The sequence below is a fragment of the Myotis myotis genome, unplaced genomic scaffold, assembly GCF_014108235.1.
Source record: "Myotis myotis isolate mMyoMyo1 unplaced genomic scaffold, mMyoMyo1.p scaffold_m19_p_18, whole genome shotgun sequence".
In the NCBI taxonomy this organism is placed as follows: Eukaryota; Metazoa; Chordata; class Mammalia; order Chiroptera; family Vespertilionidae; genus Myotis; species Myotis myotis.
In genome coordinates this window covers 8,587,112-8,607,353 of record NW_023416322.1, presented here as the reverse complement: position 1 = coordinate 8,607,353, position 20,242 = coordinate 8,587,112, and the positions used below count along the sequence as shown (strand labels likewise).

At 45.5% G+C, this 20,242-nt stretch overlaps 1 protein-coding gene across 2 annotated transcripts in view; it reads left to right on the top strand.

The window, feature by feature from the left end:
- The window catches only part of DSTYK (dual serine/threonine and tyrosine protein kinase), a 60,619-nt gene that overhangs the window by 15,809 nt on the left and 24,568 nt on the right, over nucleotides 1-20,242 (top strand). For both annotated transcript variants that reach the window (XR_004973201.1, XM_036342452.1), the window contains exon 2: nucleotides 11,139-11,497. Coding sequence is in view for 1 of the 2 variants with exons in the window: in XM_036342452.1 (XP_036198345.1) it covers nucleotides 11,139-11,497 (359 nt within the window). In the remaining variant the exon portion in view is untranslated. The remainder of the gene's footprint in view (nucleotides 1-11,138; nucleotides 11,498-20,242) is intronic.

The window sequence follows — 20,242 nt, the reverse complement described above, 5'->3', positions numbered from 1 at the left end:
ATGTTAAAAGTGAGGTTAAAAAGAAAAACTTGACTGAAGGAGGAAATCCTTGTGGACCAGGAACAAAGATCGCAGTAGGAACTGTTGAGATCTGAATGAACTCTGAAGGCCCATGAGTTCAATAGTATGGGGCAAAGGCAGAGTCCCATTTCATTCACTTCATTGAATGCCTTCCTAGCTTGGCCATAGACTACAACTTACCCTGGCCTTCACTCACCTCTTGAATGTAATACTGATTAGGATGGAAAACTGGCAAGGAGAGTGGTAAACTCCATTGCCCTTACTCCAAAACACTTTAAAGTACCTATTCTAATGGGCAGTGGAGACATAAAAGGCCATTAGTAGGGACCCCAGCAGGTCCAGGGGTCCCAAAGGTGTGGACGGAGTCGGCGAAAAAGGAATGACACGGAGACAGCGTTCAGTTGATCAGCAGCCTAGCCAGGATCTCTAGCCAGGATCTCCAGCCAAGTTCTGGTCTGGATCTCCAGCCAAGTTCTGTTCAGGATCTCCAGCGAAGTTCTGGTTAGGATCTCCAGCCAGGTTCTGTGTCCATGTTCTCTTGCTAGGTTCTCCAGCCAGGTTCTGTAGCCATGTTCCCTCGCTAGGTTCTCCAGCCAGGTTCTGTCCAGGTTCTCCAGCCAGGTTCAGTCACCAGGTTCTAGTCAGGTTCTCTTGCCATGTTCTATCCAGGTTCTGTAGCCAGGTTCTGTCCAAGATCTTTTGCCATGTTCTCTCGCTAGGTTCTGTCTCTAGGTTCTGTGTAGGTTCTGTGTCTAGGTTCTGTGTCCTGTTGTCTTGTTACATCTGTATTTATACCAGTTGATTCCAATCCTATCAATCTCTATTCCAAAGGTTAGGGCGTTTCTTATCTCCATTCCAGGGAGTAAAGATTATGTAGCTTAAGCATGATTGTTCATAGTTAAAGTGATTAATTACCCGCCTGGCACTTAGTTAAGGGGTTTTATTCCCTCCCTAACTTCAGGGGAAAATCCCTACCTGGGGAAACAACCTTTCTCAGAGAGGTGACCTTGGTTAAAACATAGTGCCAAGAAGGTGAGCAAACATATTAAGAACAGTATGCCATATATGCCAGGTCCCTTGAAACAGCAAGGATGGACCGGCTCCCGGCAGTATTCCTTCTCTCCAGTTCTTTCTTTTTAGAATAGTCTTACCCTCAAACCCAAAGGATAATACACACCAACTGGTAAGAGGAGCATTAAAATTTTTCTGAAAAGCACCTACAGACTCTTATAGGAAAAAGACTCTAGTGACCTTAGGATAACAATAATTTTAAAAAAATATACACCAGCTAATAGTAATACTGTGTTTTCCCCCCAAGTTTTATTTCTGGTTTTGGGCAATTTTCGTAGTGACTGTCCGTCTGCTTTAAATTGGGCTCGGGGCAGTTTTCATGGTGGCTCTGTCAGTCTGCTTACATTGGGGTTCTGCAGTTACTAAGTTGTGTTTTATGCAGATTGGGAAAATGTGGTAGGGGGGTAGGGGAGGAAATATCTATTCTGTTAGGGTCTCGAAGCTGGGCCTGAGACCTAAATTGATGTAGGATAGATTAACAGGAGAAAAGCATATTCATCTTATTAAATATTCCTTGTATTTGGGGGTCCTCACAAGAGAATGAAGACCCAAAGAAACGGAGTTGAACATTTACTGAATTGGATAAACAGAAGTAAATTTGAAAACATGACAAGACACAGGGGCTTGAGCTAGGGCAGTTAATGGTGGAAAAGTAGGAAGACAAAGGGTGGTTTAACAAGGCTTATTTGTACAGATTTTTCATGGCCTTGACTCCTGGTCCCTGGTGATAACGATGTTGCTTTCCTTCTGGTATAAGAACATCTGCCAGGGGTTTTTATCTCCTGCTTTCAGGAAGAAAAAGGGGAGGTCAGAGCGCTCTTCTTAAACCTGCTGTGTGCCAAGTACCTTCAGTTCAAAATAATCCTTATGCCAAAGTAGCATATTTTGGGATGGCATATTCTGCCACCCTTCAGGGTTATTGTCTACTACTAAGTAATAACCTGGTAAAGTGGTTCAGAACCAGTCTCCCAGAATGTGGCACTTCGGCAAATGAACTATTTTGAGCTGAAGACAATGAAGGTCCAATGACATAGAGCTTTTTTTAACCTACCCCTTAACTGTCTAGAAGAATTTAAATAGAGGTCCTGGTCTATGAAGAGAACTATCATACTGTTAGCCACAAAGAGCATGGGTAGGTGTAGTGGTCTGGGGAAGCTTGGCAGGGACTGGAGATTGAAGTCCTCTCTGAGTTCCATTATCTCTGAATGGCCTGGCAAACATTTGTTTACCAAACTTTTGCTCTTTCCATCCTCCTAAAAATGCCTTCCTGACCTTTGCAGTCCCAGACCTTATCTCAGTAAGGCAAATAAATCTCAATTGCTGACTGCCTGTGAGTCTCATATTCTTATGGGGGTCCTGTACTCATAGGCAATTACTCCTGTTAATGTGTCTTACACTAATTAGATTGTTAGACCAGCCAAAGAATCTAGAAGGGTAGAAGGAAAAGTTTTCCTCCCCTACACTGGTCCCCTGAGACGTAGGTATAGCTCCTGTACTGCCCTGTGTTCCACCTTTTATTTGCCTAGAGATACATAGAGAAACATGGGCTCTTTTTTATCTACACTAATAAAAGACAAAGATGCTAATTGACCATACCTTCGCTATGCCCATCAGCCAATCAGAAGAGTATGCAAATTAACCCAACAAAGATGGCCATTAAATTTGCATATTGCAGGCGGGGCAGGACAGTGCAATCCGCCGCCTGCCCAGCCGCCATCCGGGCCTGCTGTCTGCGACCCAGCGCGGGATCTGGGCCTGCCATCTGCAACCTGGGGAGGCGGGGCAGGCACCGTGGGATCGGGCCTGCCATCTGCCACCTGGGGAGCGGGCCTAAGCCAGCAGGTGGTTATCTCCCGAGGGATCCTAGACTGTGGGAGGGCACAGGTTGGGCTGAGGGACACACACCCCTGCCAGTGCACAAATTTTTGTGCACCGGGCCTCTAGTGTGTGTGTGTGTGTGTGTGTGTGTGTGTATTTATTATTGATTTTTTACAGAGAGGAAGGGAGAGGGATAGAGAGTTAGAAACATCAATGAGAGAGAAACATCGATCAGCTGACTCCTGCACACTCCCTACTGGGTATGTGCCCGCAATCCAAGGTACTTGCCCTTGACTGGAATCGAACCTGGGACCCTTCAGTCCACAGGCCGACGCTCTATCCACTGAGCCAAACCGGTTAGGGCTGGGCTCTTTTTTTAAAGCTGTTTCCTATAAATGTTGACGGTTATCTATAAACTAGTGGCCTGGTGCACAAAATTCCCTCAGCCCAGCTTTCATCCCCTCCAATCAGGGACCCCTTGGGGGATGTCCTAAACTGGCAGTCGGACATCCCTCTCACAGTCTGGGACCACTGGCTCCTAACCGCTCACCTGCCTGCCTGCCTGATTGCCCCTAATTCCCTCTGCCTGCCTGGTTGCCCCTAACCCCTCTGCCTGCCTGCCTGATTGCCCCTAACTGCCCTCCCCTGCTGGCCTGATCTCACCCCTAACTGCTCTCCCCTGCCAGCCTGATTGCCCCTAACTGCCCTCCCTGCTGGCCTGATCTCACCCCTAACTGCCCTCCCCTGCCAGCCTGATCTCGCCCCCAACTGCCCTCCCCTGCTGGCCTGATCTCACCCCTAACTGCTCTCCCCTGCCAGCCTGATTGCCCCTAACTGCCCTCCCCTGCTGGCCTGATCTCACCCCTAACTGCCCTCCCCTGCCAGCCTGATCTCGCCCCCAACTGCCCTCCCCTGCTGGCCTGACCTCACCCCTAACTGCTCTCCCCTGCCAGCCTGATTGCCCCTAAACCCCTGCCGGCCCCAACTGCCCTCCCCTGCTGGCCTGATCACCCCTAACTGCCTCTGCCTCAGCCCCCAACACCATGGCTTTGTCTGGAAGGAAGTCGGACGCCCAGAAGATGGCCGGTTGACCCGGTCTAATTAGCATATTACCCTTTTATTAGTATAGATGGGGGTAATATTCATTCTCTGGTAGAATCAGGAACATTAAATGACATGAGGGAATTCAAGTTATGTACTTAGAAAGGGTCAGTAAATGTTACTGTGGTAGGAAAAATAATTTCTCTTCCCTTTTAGACATTAACAGGAGAAGAACAAACAGAAATTTGATAATATGCATACCTCCTGTATACATGGGAGAAGCTCAGGAAAAGTGAGTAATTCTGAAATGGTCCAAGTTACTACTTTAAATATCATCTTCAGCTAGAGACAGATGTTGTTGGGGGTGGGTAGTTATGGGAGGTCACCAGGAAAAGCATGGCACACACAGGTAAGGTTGTTAATGCAGATCTAAGCTTTCCCTTCTTCATTGATAAGAGTGTCTAGAGATTTAGAGTCATCTTTTTCCTGCTACTGAGAGGAAGATACCCTTACGCAGGAGATTTCCCTTATAAATGTTTCTTACAAAAGGGTAACTTCTCAGTTTTCAGAGCTTCACCTGGGTCTGCTGTTTCTTAAAAATAACCAGCTTAAAATCAATCAACATGCCAGAGGCATTTTGGAGTGGTATATTTTGCTCCCCTTCATTATCTAAAATAAATGAACAAAATGGGTTGCTATTTTAGTTGCTCTTCTTCTGGTTTGAAAGCTTTGTTCAGAAGTACAGGTGACCCTTGAACAACGTCGGTGTGAACTGCTTGGGTCCACTTATACGTGCCTTTTCCAATCAAACTGAGTGGGTCAGTTCAAACCCGCGTTGTTCAAGGGTCAACTGGCAGGTTGTTGGAGCCCCTATATTTTTGTTGTTGACATTGTTCAAGGGCCAGCTCTAATCGCAATCAAGAAAATCTGTATTTAGGAACTACCGAGAGAAAAGTAAGCCTTAGCTTGCACTTGAATTTGAGTTGACTTTTCCTGCAGCAGAGTTGGCAGGGTTAATGTGCTCCAGCTGGGAAGCCCTACCGTTGCCTTCTGGCAGCCCATCTGCAGATGCTGTTATATTAATTACAAAGAAAACCCGATTAACTCTGAAGTCCTTTAACTGTCAGTGGGGCAGCTGCTCCACCTCTGAAGCAGGTTCCTTCCTTCCTCCTCCTGTCAGCCTGCAGTTTCTCATCTTCTTTAGCGAACTGCTAGCACTGCACTGTAGGTCCTCAGAGCCCCTGGCTAGTTCAGTCATGTTTTTTGATCTGCAGTTTCAGTAGTAGCCCAGGCGGAGCGTGCATAATTAAATTCACATATAACTTAGAGTAAAAACAACCAGACCAACCACCCATCCCCTCAGTTATGTTTCCTTCAACAGTTAAAACCTGATGGAATCCTGGAATTTTAGGACTGGAAAGGATGTTAAAGATGATCTAATCCAGCGGTTCTCAACCTGTGGGTTAAGACCCCTTTGGCTGTCGAACGACCCTTTCACAGGGGTCGCCTAAGACCATCCTGCATATCAGATATTTACATTATGATTCATAACAGTAGCAAAATTACAGTTATGAAGAAGCAACGAAAATAATTTTATGGTTGGGGATCACAACATGAGGAACTGTTTTAAAGGGCCAGAAGGTTGAGAACCACTGAAATCCCTTAGTTCAGAGATGAGAAATCCAAGGCTGAGACAAAGCAAGTGAGTTGTCAAGGTCGCAGAGCTAATCAGCGGTGAAGCTGGAGACCAGGATATCTCCCTTCTCTAGTGCTGTTTCCAATTCGATGCTGCACTCCTCCTCACAGAACCATGAACCATTTGCTGAGAGAATCAAGGAGTGAGACAGTCTAGTTCAGTGATGGCGAATCTATGACACGTGTGTCAGAGGTGACACACTTACTCATTTTTTTGGTTGATTTTTCTTTGTTAAATGTATTTAAATATATAAAATAAATATCAAAAATATACATCTTTGTTTTATTATGGTTGCACATATCAAAAAATTTCTATATGTGACACGGCACCAGAGTTAAGTTAGGGTTTTTCAAAGTGCTGACACGCCGAGCTCAAAAGGTTCGCCATCACTGGTCTAGTTTCACCTTCACTTCTCTCCATGCCCTTGTTCAAATCTTGTAGACACGTTGGAGATCAATAAAAAAAAGGTAAAGATTGCTCTAGCTCAGTGGATGGAGCATCGGTCTGTGGACTGAAGGGTCTCGGGTTCGATTCTGGTCAAGGGTACATGTCCAGGTTGTGGTCTCGATCCCCGGTGAGGGGGGTGGGGTGGTCGTGCAGGGGGCAGCTGATCAATGATTCTCTCTCATCATTGATGTTTCTCTCTCTCTCCCCTCCCTTCCTCTCTGAAAACAATAAAAAAATACAAACAAAAAAAGATAAATATTTGTAGGAGAAGCAAAGGGCTTGGATAATGAGATATTGAAAAATCAATTGTAATATCCATATAAGAGCTTTCTTCAGTGAAAATGATTGCACATAGAACCCTAGTTGTGCATGGAAACAAAAATTAAAACTGGTTTCAGTGTCGGCCCCTGGCCCATTGCACTGGTCTATGGCTATTTGACACTAGTGGTACTATTTGTAGTGACTGTTTTTGTCACTACAGAGGTGTGTGTGTGTGTGCATGGTGATTTGGGTCAGATGAATAATGGGGTGTGTGCTGTGGTTTTTGGCTCATGTAGAGCATGTTTTACTGGCTTTCCTATATTTGACAGTGTCTCAGAGATGTTGAGATCTCTCCCTCTGGTTCTGAAAATGCTTAGTTGATTTTCATTATCTACTAGAGGCCTGGTGCACAACATTCTTGCAGTTGAGGGTGGGGAGGAGTCCCTCAGCTGAACCTGTGCCCTATCGCAGTCCGGGACCCCTTGGGGGATGTCCGACTGCTGGCTTAGCCCGCCCCCCTGAGGGGTACTTAGTGCTCCCGCCACCGCTGCTACGCTCGCCCGCTGAGGGCCCCGCTTCTGGCTGAGCTGTGTTCCCCCTGTGGGAGTGCACTGACCACTAGGGGGAGCTCTTGCATTGAGTGCCTGCCCCCTGGTGGTCAGTGTGTGTCATAGCGACCAGTCATTCCACTGTTTGGTTAATTTGCATATTAACCTTTTATTATATAAGACTAGGGGCCCGGTGCACGAATTAGTGCACTGGGTGGGGGAGGGGAGTGTCCCTCAGCCCAGCCTGCCCCCTCTCACATACTGGGAGCCCTCAGGCGTTGACCCCCATCACCCTCCAATCGCAGGATTGGCTCCTTGCCCAGGCCTGACGCCTCTGCCAGAGGCGTCAGGCCTGGTCAGGGGACCCTCATTTCCCCCCATCACTGGTTCTGCCCCCAGCCCAGGCCTGATGCCTCTGGCCCAGGTGTCAGGCCTGGGCAGGGAACCCCCAGACCCCTCCAATTGCTGGCTCTGCCCCTGGCCCAGGCCTGATGCCTCTGGCCCAGGATTCAGGCCTGGGCAGGGGACCCCCCTCTCCGCCCCATCACCGGCTCCGCCCTTGCCCAGGCCTGATGCCTCGGCCAGAGGCGTAGACCCCCATCACCCTCCGATCGCCTGATCGGCCCCTTGCCCAGGCCTGACGCCTCCGCCAGAGGTGTCAGGCTTGGACAGGGGACCCCCATCTCCCCCCATCACTGGCTCTGACCCCCGCCCAGGCCTGATGCCTCTGGCCCAGGAATCATGCCTGGGCAGGGAACCCCCATCTCCCTCTGATCGCTTGCTCCACCCCCCCCCCCCCCCCCCCACCCAAGCCTGACGCCTCTGACCCAGGCTTCAGGCCTGGGAAAGGGGACCATCATATCCCCCCAATCCCCGGCTCCGCCCCCCACCCAGGCCTGATGCCTCTGGCCCAGGCATCAGGCCTGGGCAGGGGACCCCCAGCCCCCTCCGAATGCTGGCTCCGCCCCCCGCCCAGGCCTGATGCCTAGGCCAGAGGAGTTGACCCTCATTACCCTACGATCGCTGATTACCGGATCGGCCCCTTGCCCAGGCCTGAGGCCTCTGGCAGAGGTGTCAGGCCTGGGCAGGGGACCCCCAGCTCCCCGCGGTTGCAGGCTCCGCCCCTGCCCAGGCCTAACACCTCTGGCCAAGGCATTAGGCCTGGACAGGGGACTCCCAGCTCCCCGCGATCTCCCGCTCTGCCCCTGCCCAGGCCTAATGCCCCTGGCCGAGGCATTAGGCCTGGGCAGGGGACCCCCAGCTCCCCGTGGTTGCAGGCTCCGCCCCTGCCCAGGCCTAACGCCTCTGGCCGAGGCATCGGGCCCGGGCAGTGGGCACCCGCAGCGGCAGCAGCGCCGCGATCTCCTGCTCTGCCCCTGCCCAGGCCTAACGCCTCTGGCCGAGGCATTAGGCCTGGGCAGGGGACCCCCAGCTCCCCGCAGTTGCAGGCTCCACCCCTGCCCAGGCCTAACGCCTCTGGCCGAGGCGTCCAGAGGCGTCCGGCCCGGGCAGCAGGGACCCTCAGCTGCAGCAGCCCTGTGATCGCGGGCTCCGCTTTAGGCCCAGGCAAGGGACCCCTAGCTCCCGGGACTGTCAGCTTCGACCGTGCCCAGCTCCCATCGCTGGCTCCACCCCTACTTCCTGCTATCACTGGCCAGGGTGGCAAAGGCGCCTGATTCTCCGATCATGGCTGGGGGGCAGGGCAAAGGCGGCCCCCAGGGCCGCCTTTGCCCTGACCTCCCCTCTTAGCTCCCCCCTGGGTTTCAGATCACTGTCAGTGGCAGGGGGCTTCTTCCTGCTTTCCCTTTCCCTTCCCTGCATTGTGCCTACATATGCAAATTAACCGCCATCTTAGTTGGCAGTTAATTTGCATATCGCCCTGATTAGCCAATGTAAAGGGTAGCGGTCGTACGCCAATTACCATGTTTCTCTTTTATTAGTGTAGATTACCCGCTCTCCTAGCTGCAGCAATAACAAATCTCATTCAGGTTTTTATTATGTACCAATTTTTGTTTTAGGAGTTATGAAGTTTGTCAGAATGAATTGGCACCTATCTGAGGATGTGAGGAGAACTGAGAAGAGAGGAAAGATAGGAAGTGTAGATGAGAGTGAATCTAGTTGGACTTCTCACTGCTGAGGCGGAGAGTTCGGTAGTTAAATGAATTCTGCAAGGTGATTGGGGAGATGAAGGAAGTTTTTAGGAATGTTAGTCGCTCCTTAGTGATTCATCATGGCACTGGACTTTCCTGAGTCTTTAGCACAATACTTACAGCTTTCTATAAACAATTCTCCACAATAAATGGGTTCTTGCACAGAGCGAACAAAGGTGTAACATAAAGTACTTACTATGTTTTTGTCGTTGTGTTGGGTGTTCCGCTAATTATAAACAAGATAACTAGAGTAGACTGTGACAAGTGTTTAGCTGTGAACAAGATACGCAGGCACTCAGAACAAGCCCATTGCTGCGTGCTAAGTGGTCATACAAGAAATTGGCTGTGTCCCATTGCTTCTGATGGTAGTTCAAAGTTAGACCAGTGGTCTGGTGTTTTACTCTTGCGTTTAGGAAATCCTCACACAGAATTAGGCCCTCATTTACGCTCTTTGCTTTTTCAAAGGACCCGTCTCTTCCCTTGAAGCATAGACTTCCTTGCTTCAGCTTTGCTGATGTGCATGTGCAGCCAGGTGGCGTGCTTGCAGACAGACCTGAAAGGAAGGGCTCCCTGAAATGCACACAGGGATCCGGGTGAAAGTGGACCCCTGTAAACTGTTTGGTGGTGCCATTTGTGGAAGAGAAGGAGGTTTAAGGTTTAATGATGTGGCAGGATAGGTACACCCTAAAGTAGACCAACCTCTTCAGTGAGTCTGGGCTCTCTTGCTTCATGTATAGGAACAAAATAAACAATGTATGGAAGGTTTGCAGCTCGTGGTTAAGTGACTAAAGGGAATACTGTTTGTTGGTGCCACCCCACATTTCAATTAAGATGTATGTCAGATCAGCCTTCTTACAGCCTAAGAACCATGTGTCTGTGCCCTCTGAACAAACTCAAGGGTTGCCTGAATCATAGAGATAGGCAGGCACTGGCACTGGACAAGTGGGGGAACGATGGAGTTCAGAATCTGAGTTTCAGTCAACTGACTTCTGGTTCCTTTCCTCAAACGGGTCTTCATGCTTTAGGAAGTCTTTTGTTCTGTCTTGAACACTATTGGACTTGTTTGTGGAAGTGTGGTTGTCTTGAAAGAATGTTTTTTAAATAAATCACATCTCTTCCTAGATTTGCCTGGATCCTAACAGGCAGTTCTTTCCCTGTCCGTACACGGGAATGTGATTTGATTAGGAGATATTGATCTTAATTGAGTATCTGATGCTTTCAGAAAACAGATGACTTGGCAACTGGGTTGCTATCTCCAGCTCTCAGAGAGATGAGCCAGAAAAGATCCTAGAGCTTATGTAAACTTAAGTAACTTTTTATTTCAATATGTGTGTACTTAGAGAGTCCCATACATTTAGTTATAAAATATGTCATCAAGGAGGAAAATAACAAGCTAAAACTTCACATGGTAGCGACATTTAAAAAGGTCGAATATGTTCAAGTATTAGATCTTCTGTCCTAAGGAAGGTTTTCATTTTAACATATTCAGGTGTGGTTTCTCCTTGGACTCACATCCCGGTTAATGGCTTTGTCAATTTAATGATCTGAGTCCTTGTAAACTCCTTAGGCGAGTGGTCGGCAAACTGCGGCTCGCGAGCCACATGCGGTTCTTTGACCCCTTGAGTGTGGCTCTTCCTAAGCCTTAGGAGTACCCTAATTAAGTTAATAACAGTGTACCTACCTATATAGTTTAAGTTTTAAAAATTTGGCTCTCAAAAGAAATTTCAATCGTTGTACTGTTGATATTTGGCTCTGTTGACTAATGAGTTTGCTGACCACTGCCTTAGGCTGTCCCTTCCCTGGATGGAGAAGGACGGGGCAGGGTAGATCAGGTCACTGCTACCTTTCTGGATAGAAACAACTGCTTTGGGGACGAGCCAGGGAGGGGAATTCTGTTTGATATATAAGGAGCCTTTTCTGACTGGGATGTTTTCCTGATGTCTCCTTCAACCAAGAGCTTCCTAGGAATTTTTTCTCTAGGACCCTGGCATCCCAATGGGGTCTCTGTGTGAATCTCTCTCTACCCCTCCTCACTCTTCTCTCTGTCCTCCTTTCTCCTTCTCCACCCTCCCCTTCCCCAACCAGGCCAGCTGAGCTGCATTTCCTTCCCACCTAAGGAAGAGAAGTACCTCCAGCAGATTGTGGACTGCCTCCCCTGCATCTTGATCCTCGGCCAGGATTGTAATGTCAAGTGCCAGCTATTGAACCTGCTACTGGGGGTGCAGGTGCTTCCTACCACCAAGCTGGGCAGTGAGGAGAGCTGTAAGCTCCGGCGCCTCCGCTTCACCTACGGGACTCAGACTCGGGTCAGCCACACTCCCGTTGCTCACCAGGGTGCCTGGGAGACCATCCCTGAGGAGGACCTGGAGGTCCAAGAGGACAGTGAGGATGCTGCCCATGTGTTAGCCGAACTGGAGGTGACGATGCAGCATGCTCTCTTACAGGTACCAATCTCATACTTATACAACTGTATACCAACTTTTCTTGTATTTGAACTTTCTCAGAGGCAGTATATACCCTTGGCTCTGAACATCAGCTAATGGAGTTAAAGGAACATAGTATAGGAAGTTGAAAACACACAAGGTTGTAGCAGTGCCCATCCCTGCCTCTGCTGCTGTGCTGCAAGGCCCTAAGCAACTGGCTTGTCTCCTTGCCTCCTGTCTCCCTTTCTGAAATAGAAGGAATGTGCCCTGGCTGGTTTGACTCAGTGGATAGAGTGTTGGCCTGCAGACTGAAGGGTCGGGGTTTGATTCCAGTCAAGGGCACATGCTTGGGTTGTGGGCTTGATCTCCAGTGTGGGGTGTGCAGGAGGCAGCCGATCAATGATTCTCTCTCATCATTGATGTTTCCATCGCTCTCTCCCTCTTCCTTCCTCTCTGAAATCAATAAAAATATATTTAAATAAAATAAAATAGAAGGAATGTGATACTTGCATCTCGCCATGCTTTTACAGAATGATTATGTTCAAGGGTAGAAATCCTTTTTTCTTTCTTAGCAGTAACGTGTTCTAGGATTATCTCTAGCCATTCCTTTCTAAAAGGAACAATAAGATGATGGATAATTAATGTTGTTGTTTTTTAAAATATATGTATCTCTTAATTGATTTTTTTAAGAGAAAGAGAGAGAGAGAGACAGAGAGGAGAGGAGAAGCATTGATGTGAGAGTGAACCATTGATTGGCTGCCTCCTGCACACCCCCCACTGGGGAATAAGCCGGCAACTAGAGCATGTGCCCTGACTGGCAATCTTTTGGTGCCTGGGATGGCATCCATCCAACTGAGCCACACTGGCTAGGGCATGCACTTATTAGAGTTGAGACAAGTGAAGAATTTTGTATTTCCTTAGGCTTAGCCATTATTTGCTAAGTGGGACAGATCATGTTTCTTACTTTTTAAAAAAAAATATGTTTTTATTGATTTTTAGAGAGAGAGGAAGGGAAAGGGGGAGAGAGATAGAAACATCAATGATGAGAGAAAAACATCATCGATCAGCTGCTTTCTGTACACTCCCCACTGGGGATCGAGCCCACAACCCAGGCTTGTCCCTGGCTGGGAATTGAACCAGCGACCTCTTGGTTCATGGGTAGATGCTCAACCACTGAGCAACACTGGCCAGGCATGTTTCCTACTTTCTAAGGAATTTTGGGAATGTGAAGACAGGTCTGGCTCGATGTTATGAGATCTGGAGAATATCATTTGCTTCTCTTTTCAAGTAAACTCGCAAAGAGAGCACAGGTCGTATGGCGTATCCTAAGAGATCATATTGCCTGTCTGGTGTTGCTGTCTCCACTTAGGAAGGACTTGTCTCTTGTGCTAGGCTTCCTTTCCTCCTGTATAGCTGGGATTGGGCTATTTGAGTAGACTGAATGGGGATGGACAAAGCGTGTGACTATGCCAGGGGTCAGGAGTGGGTAGGAATACGAGGATGCAGATACTCTCAGCATAGAGGGTCCATCACCTTGGTTAGTTGTGCTAGGAAGGACGGGCTAGCTTGGCAGGACTAGGAGAGTGGTTTTTTTCTTCTAATACATTTTTATTGATTTCAGAGATGAAGGGAGAGAGAGATAGAAACATCAATGATGAGAATCATTGGCTGGGTCCTGCACACCCAACATGGGGGATGGAGCCTGCAACCTGGGCATGTGCCCTTGACCGGAATCAAACCTGGGACCCTTCAGTCTGCAGGCCAAAGCTCTAAACCAGTGATGGCGTGTCAGCATTTTGAAAAACCCTAACTTTACTCTGGTGCTGTGTCACATATAGAAATTTTTTGATATTTGTAACCATAGTAAAACAAAGACATATCTTTTATATTTATTTTATATATTTAAATGCCATTTAACAAAGAAAAATCAACCAAAAAAATGAGTTCGTGTATCACCTCTGACATGCGTGTCATAGGTTCGCCATCACTGCTCTAAACACTGAGCCAAACCAGCTAGGGCGGTTTCTTTCTTCTTATAACGTCTTCACCTACTCTTGTTCTATAAGGCTTGATCTCCCAGTCAATGAATGAGTCCTTTGGTTGTAGCCATGGTCAGTGACATTCTAGAAATAGAAATTCATTTCCTTCCAGAGTCCAGGTCTATTTTATCTTGATAAAAGCTAGAGGGGACTATGTATATAGGGCAGCATTTTCTCTCAGGTCAGTTTCAGTGGCGACTTTCCTGTTTTCACACCTTGAGCTTGCATTTCTCAGCTCAGGGACACTGTGAGAGTTCTTAGATAACTCTGCGAGTAATTTTTGTATATTGACTGAGGCTCCTCAGTTGACCCATGAGCTTCTTCACAGGCATAAATATTTGATCCATACATAATCTGTCTATAGTATACTGCCCTGGTCTGGTTCCTTGCAGTTTTCAGCAGCTCAGTGGTTTTTATACTTTTTTAGATTTTAATTCACTGTAAGAAATAACATTTTATAACAGGACCCAGTACATACATACACATATACTTTGAAATAAAGTTTCACGAACCAATACTTTTACTTCTTGCAAAACACACTGATATTTTTCTTTCTATTCTATTTGACTTCATTTTGAAAAATGATGATAGCAACCACTAAATGGTTGCTATGACCTCATACATTGTGACCTGCAGCTTAAGAACAGGGTAAATGGGTGAAATGACTGCCTGCTCTGGGTTGGGTAGTGATTTTTCCTGTTATTGCCTTTTAAAAACAGTCTTGGAATGTGAGCAAAGCCATCGCAGGAGAGGCAAATGATTTTATTTCTTTGTACCCCATCATTTTATTGGTTTCAATTTTTAAATATTTATTTCTTTTATTGGTTTTCATTTTTAACGCTCATTTCACTTTTGTCCTATGAATTGAGGGGATGCAAGGAGGGAAAGTGAGAGCCTTCCCCCAGGAGCCTGGCTGAGCGCCTCGCTTACTGCTGAGAGTGGTGCTTGCTCCTGATCTTGCTAAGCACTCAGACTGAGATGACACCTGAGGAGGCTACCTAGTTGGGGAGTTGAGATACCAAACCAGCTGTCTCTTCACACAGTTGAAATATATATTCTTTCTTGAGGAATATTCTTCTTTTTTTTGAGGAATTCACAAGCCTGTGTTTCTGTTTCATGTGGTTTCTGAGGCTTCCTTAGCCAATGTTTCTCCGGATCTGCTTTATTCACTAATGGTTTTGATGTAGAAATAGCAACGGACCCCAACGGTTCCAAGTTTGATCCCTTTGATGCTGAGCCTCACAGGGGCAGCCTTTGTGGAGCGCAGGCCCTGCCCTGTCTCTACAGTCAGGCTCCTGTCTCCATGAAGCCCATCAGCCATGCTCAGCTCACTGCTGGGAGCATTTCACAGCCACCTTGAAGATGTTTCATGCCAGTGAGAAAGATCTTTTTGTTTAGCTCTCTTTTTATTTAGGACCAGCGAGTTAGCTCTAAACAGCCCTTCCATTTGGTGTATGAAAGGGGTGGTGAAGAAAAGAAACATTTAGCTGAAGGAAACCAAGATTGAATTAGGGGAAATGGATGTTCATTTGCAACTGTCAGATTGTCAAGGCAGAATTTCCCCTGCCCTCTTATACAATGGTCATTCTTCTGATCTGTTACTTTAAAGTCTTCATAAATTAGTCATTTTCAGTTTTTCTAGAAATAGGCCAACTCACATGAACCCATAGTGCTGTGTGTTCCCAGCTTGTTACTTCTGGTCCCCGGAGATTCTTGGTTCATAATTCAGTAGTCAAGCCATTAGTTTCTAAAACCTTGTTTAGTGTTCAATTTAAAGCAGCATTTTCCAATTGGCAACACATTTCACCATTCTCCATATGCACTAGTTCTGTCTTTGTGGACATACTTCCCCTTCTGCACCCTCACCCCTTTCTTTGCGTACATCCATCTACCCACCGCCTTTCCTCTGTTCTTCCTCTTGTAAGTCCAGTGGAACACAGTTGTCTGCCTCAGCGTTGTCTCAGTCTGATGTGGGGGTGTCTGTGTATTTCTTTCCTATGAACATCTGTAAGAAAGGAATAAAAAGAAGCAGAGAAGATTAAATTTACTGAGCTTAACTGAGATCCTGCTTTCCAGCAGCGTTGTTTTCTTTACCGTGGCGGGCCCGTAGCTCTCGGTTGTTCTGTGCTTATCAGTAGCCTGTTTGTCCCCACCAGGTGTTTTCTGGCCCTTGGGAAAAATGGACGTGTCACCTGGCAGCCAGGCTGCCGCACGCTGCCATGGTTTTTGGCTCATAGTGATGTCTGATAGGGAACTGAAGTAGGTTGACGTTTCCAGAAAAGGTATAACTTGCAAATAACTTTTTTTAAAAACTTATTTTTAACTCGAACCAGTTGGAGTAGTAAAGTTTTCTATAACCCTCAATCAATAGATTTCAATGGAAATGTTCTTTTCAAAATTTTATAGACATTGATATTTTTAATTTCTCAGTTAACACTTTCACAACCCCAATTTATTATAAAGGGTCTTACTTAAAATAATAAACGTTTATGTACAGTTTTAATTCCAAAATTTACAGAAAAGTATTTGTTGCTAGAAAGTTAGCTTCTCTCAATTTTTGTCTAGTTATTGTCATTTAATATGGCACCTTTTAGAACTAAATTTGTTGTGTGTTGCTTAATTTTAGTTAGATAATGAAGTTAGGATAACAGATATAAGAGAAAAATAATGATATTCAAGAGATATTAAAATAAAGAAACCATGATTTTTGTGGGGCAATAAGAAAGGGGAACTAAAATATATGTTAATAAAGGATATGGGAAGTTCAGGCAAGTCATTAATTATAAATTCCTTCTGACAATAACCCTGTATTTTTCGAATTTAACATCTCTCTTGCCTTTCCCCTAACACACACTAACATACATGGTGGAATGTAACCATCCTCTGTACATGTTTTTTTTGCCAAGAAACCTGGGAATACTTACAGGTTAACTTACCTTTTAAGGATATGTGCGGTTTAAAGGCAAGTTTAAAAAAATCCTTATGCGCATGAGAGAAGACTTGATATCTCTTAGGAACAGCTTGAAGTTGAGGCTGCATTTTCTCAATTCACCACCAGTGATTAATTTTTAGCCTTCCAAGGTTAGCTCTTGGGGAGGAAATCTGGCTGCGATTATAATCGTAACCTTCCTCTTTTGTCTTCTCCCTTTTCTAGGATCCTGCCTCTTTCCTGCATCAAATGACTTCCCTCTCTGTTTTCACTGTCTCAGCTCTGCTGTCTCCGATCCCTTTGAGTAGAGGATGATGGGGTAGGGGGTCTTCCCTAATTCAGAGACAGAGGTTGAAAGTACTGTCAACATGCAAAACTGTTGTTGGGACTATGAAACTTATTTTCTTTGGTGATTTCTCACCCAGTCCTTGGAGGGTTGTTTCATAGCTGGGCCTTTACTTTGCAGCAAACATATACTTAACATAGAACACAAGGATTGTCAGGAACCCTGACATCATCTTGTCCAATCTTTGTTCTTTCAGAACGTCCCTAACAGATAGTTCCTGACATACGGTGGACCTTCAGTTACTATTTAACCATGGTCTTTATAGTTGAATGGACCTGGGTTTACATCCTGGCTTCGTTACTTAACTGACTGTCCCCTCATTTGTAAGATGGGGTAGTTATCCATATCTTTTAGGACTGGGGTGAGGCTTAAATAAGAGAGTGTTTGTAAAGCACCCAGCACAGGGTCTGGCACATAGTAAGCCAGTTCCCTCCTCCCTTTGTATGAATGAATCTGTGTCCTTGAGAAGAAGATTCCTGCCTCTCTGTCACCCACCTGAGAACCATCCACACTGGGACTCCTTCATTTTGTCAAACCTAAGCCCTCCTGGTCCCCATGTACTTATGGTTATTATCCTGCTCTAATTAGAGACAAAGTTCTTCATAACTCACTATGAAGTTCTTTTGTAATAAAATGAAATAAGAGAAATGTTATAAAAAGGTTAATAATACAACAGTTTAAGTCATAAAGTTAAAAGGTAAAGTCTTCCCTTCCTCCTTCTTTCTTCTCCACTGTCCTGTTTCCTTTCTCTCTCTCTCTCCCTCTCCTTCTTTCTCCCCCATCCCCTCGAGTCTAGTAAGTGGTAAGACACCAAAGCTTCAGATTCCTGCTTTATGTGTGTCTGTGGTAGAATGCATAGTGTCTGTTTAGTACATTCTTGTCACCTTGTCTGTTTACCTGATTCATACAAGTATGCAACATAGAGAAGTTCTGGTCCTTAGGGCTTCGTGCTTATCAGCTGAGATGCAGAGCCCCTGTTTTGGGGTGTTCGGGATTGTAAATATATTTCCACTGTTGGCATGATGCTTTCTGTGGCTAGTTTAGGGCTTTGGTTGGGGTTGTGTTTTTTGGCATCTGAGTTAACCACACTGATACTTTTACTAGGTAGGAGATGAACTTGTATCCATTCCATGTTGGCTGCTGGATAAGGCTCTGGGTTAGCTTCAGACTAGTCCCAGTTGCTTATGGGGCAGGCATGTTATAGCCCAGAAACTGCAGTTACAGCTCCCCTTGGAGAGTATTTGTACCAATAAGAGTCAAGGTATTTTCTACAATATAACAGGAATAGGTATTTTTCTTAATATGTAAATAAATTTAAGAGTGATAGTGAGTTCAGGGAGCTATATGAAAATGTAGAAGAATCAACCCTGTGTAAAAACAAACAGGAAGAACCTTTCAACCGCCCTGTGAGACTGGCCTGGGAGAAGAATTGGCAGTAAAAATAGGGAGAATATGGAGGCAGGGAGGAGGTCGAGCTGTGTCCATTGTTGAGCGAGGGCAGGACAGTTATATCTTTGTGTACTTCTCTTCTTGTGATGTAAACCTGAGCTTTCAGGACTGTAGCAAAAGCAGAGACAGCTTTATCCTTCCTGTCTTCTGTCTGAACCATCAGTTAGCATAGTCCTCCTTAGCTATAACGGAGTGCTGGCACTGTGCCCGGAACAGGTAAGGAGTTCTTGTCAGTGAGAGAGCCAGCATTCTCAGGGAGCGGCCAGGCTTCTTTGGTGGCTGATTTCTTCTTGGCATTTAAGATTGTGTCATTTATATCAAAAACAAAACCCAAGAGGTGAGTTCTGGTGTCTGCAGGGTAGCAATCTCCTCTCTATTACCTTCTCTTAATCTTGCCAAGAAAATTGATGGTAACATCAACTTCTATAGATTCCATAGATTTGTACGGAATGCATTCCACAAAAGAAGCTTCTTTAGGAATTTACTGTGACTTAAAATGGAATTATGGGATATTCTCATGCTTCCCTGAGATTCTTATTCCTTCATTGAGTTAGGAGCAAAATGCTTACTGCTTCATCCTTGGAGGAGAGGCAAACAGCAATTCCAGGTAAATATATAGGATGTGGATTGAAAGATAGAAAGTTTTTCTCCTGGTATTGAAAGTGATTTGAACAAGTAGGAAAGGCATCATTTATTTACCCATCTACTTCACATTTATTTATTGTATACTTATGAAGGCCAGGCACTGTTCTAGGTGCTGGGAAGGAGAAGATAGTTGGAGGTCAGGCTCTGGTTCATCCTTTTTTTTTTTCCTCCCTGTCTCCAGGAGACAGTGCTGGCTTCCTTTTTGTTTATAACTGTCAGGCATGAGTCATCCCTTCACCGTCGGTATTGCAGAATCACATCGCATTCCAGTCTCATTTGTATAGGAGCTCAGCCAGCAGCTCTTGCCCGTCCTCTAGAAGTTAGGCTAGTCAGAATAGTGAGATCACCGCAGGAGTTTATTAACTGAGGAATGGGGAAGAGAGAGTATGGTACTTGTTTTCTATCCTTTTTTTTTTTTTTTTTTTTTTTTTTTTTTTTTTTTTTTTTAGTACAAGAAATGCTTAGGAGTGGAAAATTTCTTTCTAGGTGCCATTGTATCAGGCAGTACCTACCCTTAGAAAACCTTGAATCCATTTTAAAAAATGAATTTGCAGCTCTGAGCAAATAAAGTCAGCTATGTCTTAGAAAGGGTATTGCTTCTACAAATGGACTTGAGCTTTGGCTCATGGTTCTGTTGCACACGAAGTGGCCCTATGAGGAAAACCTGGAAATTTATTTTAGAATTTTAAGAAAATCCATCAAATAAACAAGCAAACAAAAATCTTCCTGAAATTTTTCTAAAGAACACTTATTTGGTTTGACTATTTAGGCTTTCTTCTGTAATACTCCCGTAATAAGTTTGACTGACTTATATCTTTAAAATATGTATATTTAAGACAGCTTTGAAATTTGAAAATAAATATTTTTAGAGCATTTTCACTTATAATTCTCTACCATACTATAACTTTCATTTCTTGGGATTTTCATCTAGTCTTTTTCTAATTATTATATGCAATTATAATGTTGGCATTTAGGTAGCTGTATGTTCAACTCTAAACTTAGAAGCTCTTACCTTTTTTATGAATATGCCTCAGGAAGTGTGGCAGGGACTCGGAACTGAAGGAGGGTTTGATTGTTTTTGTTTGTTTGTTTTAATATATTTTTATTGATTTCAGAGAGTAAGGGAGAGGGGGAGAGAGAGAGAGAGATTGAAACATCAATGATGAGAGAATCATTGATCAACTGTTTTGTGCACGCCCCCTACTGGGGATTGAGCCCACAATCTGGGCATGTGCCCTTGACTGGAATCAAACCTGGGACCCTTCAGTCCGCAGGCCGATGCTCTATTCACTTAGCCAAACCGGCTGGGGCAAGGAGGGTTTGTTTTGAACATGAGTGTGAATGTCAGACTAACCTTC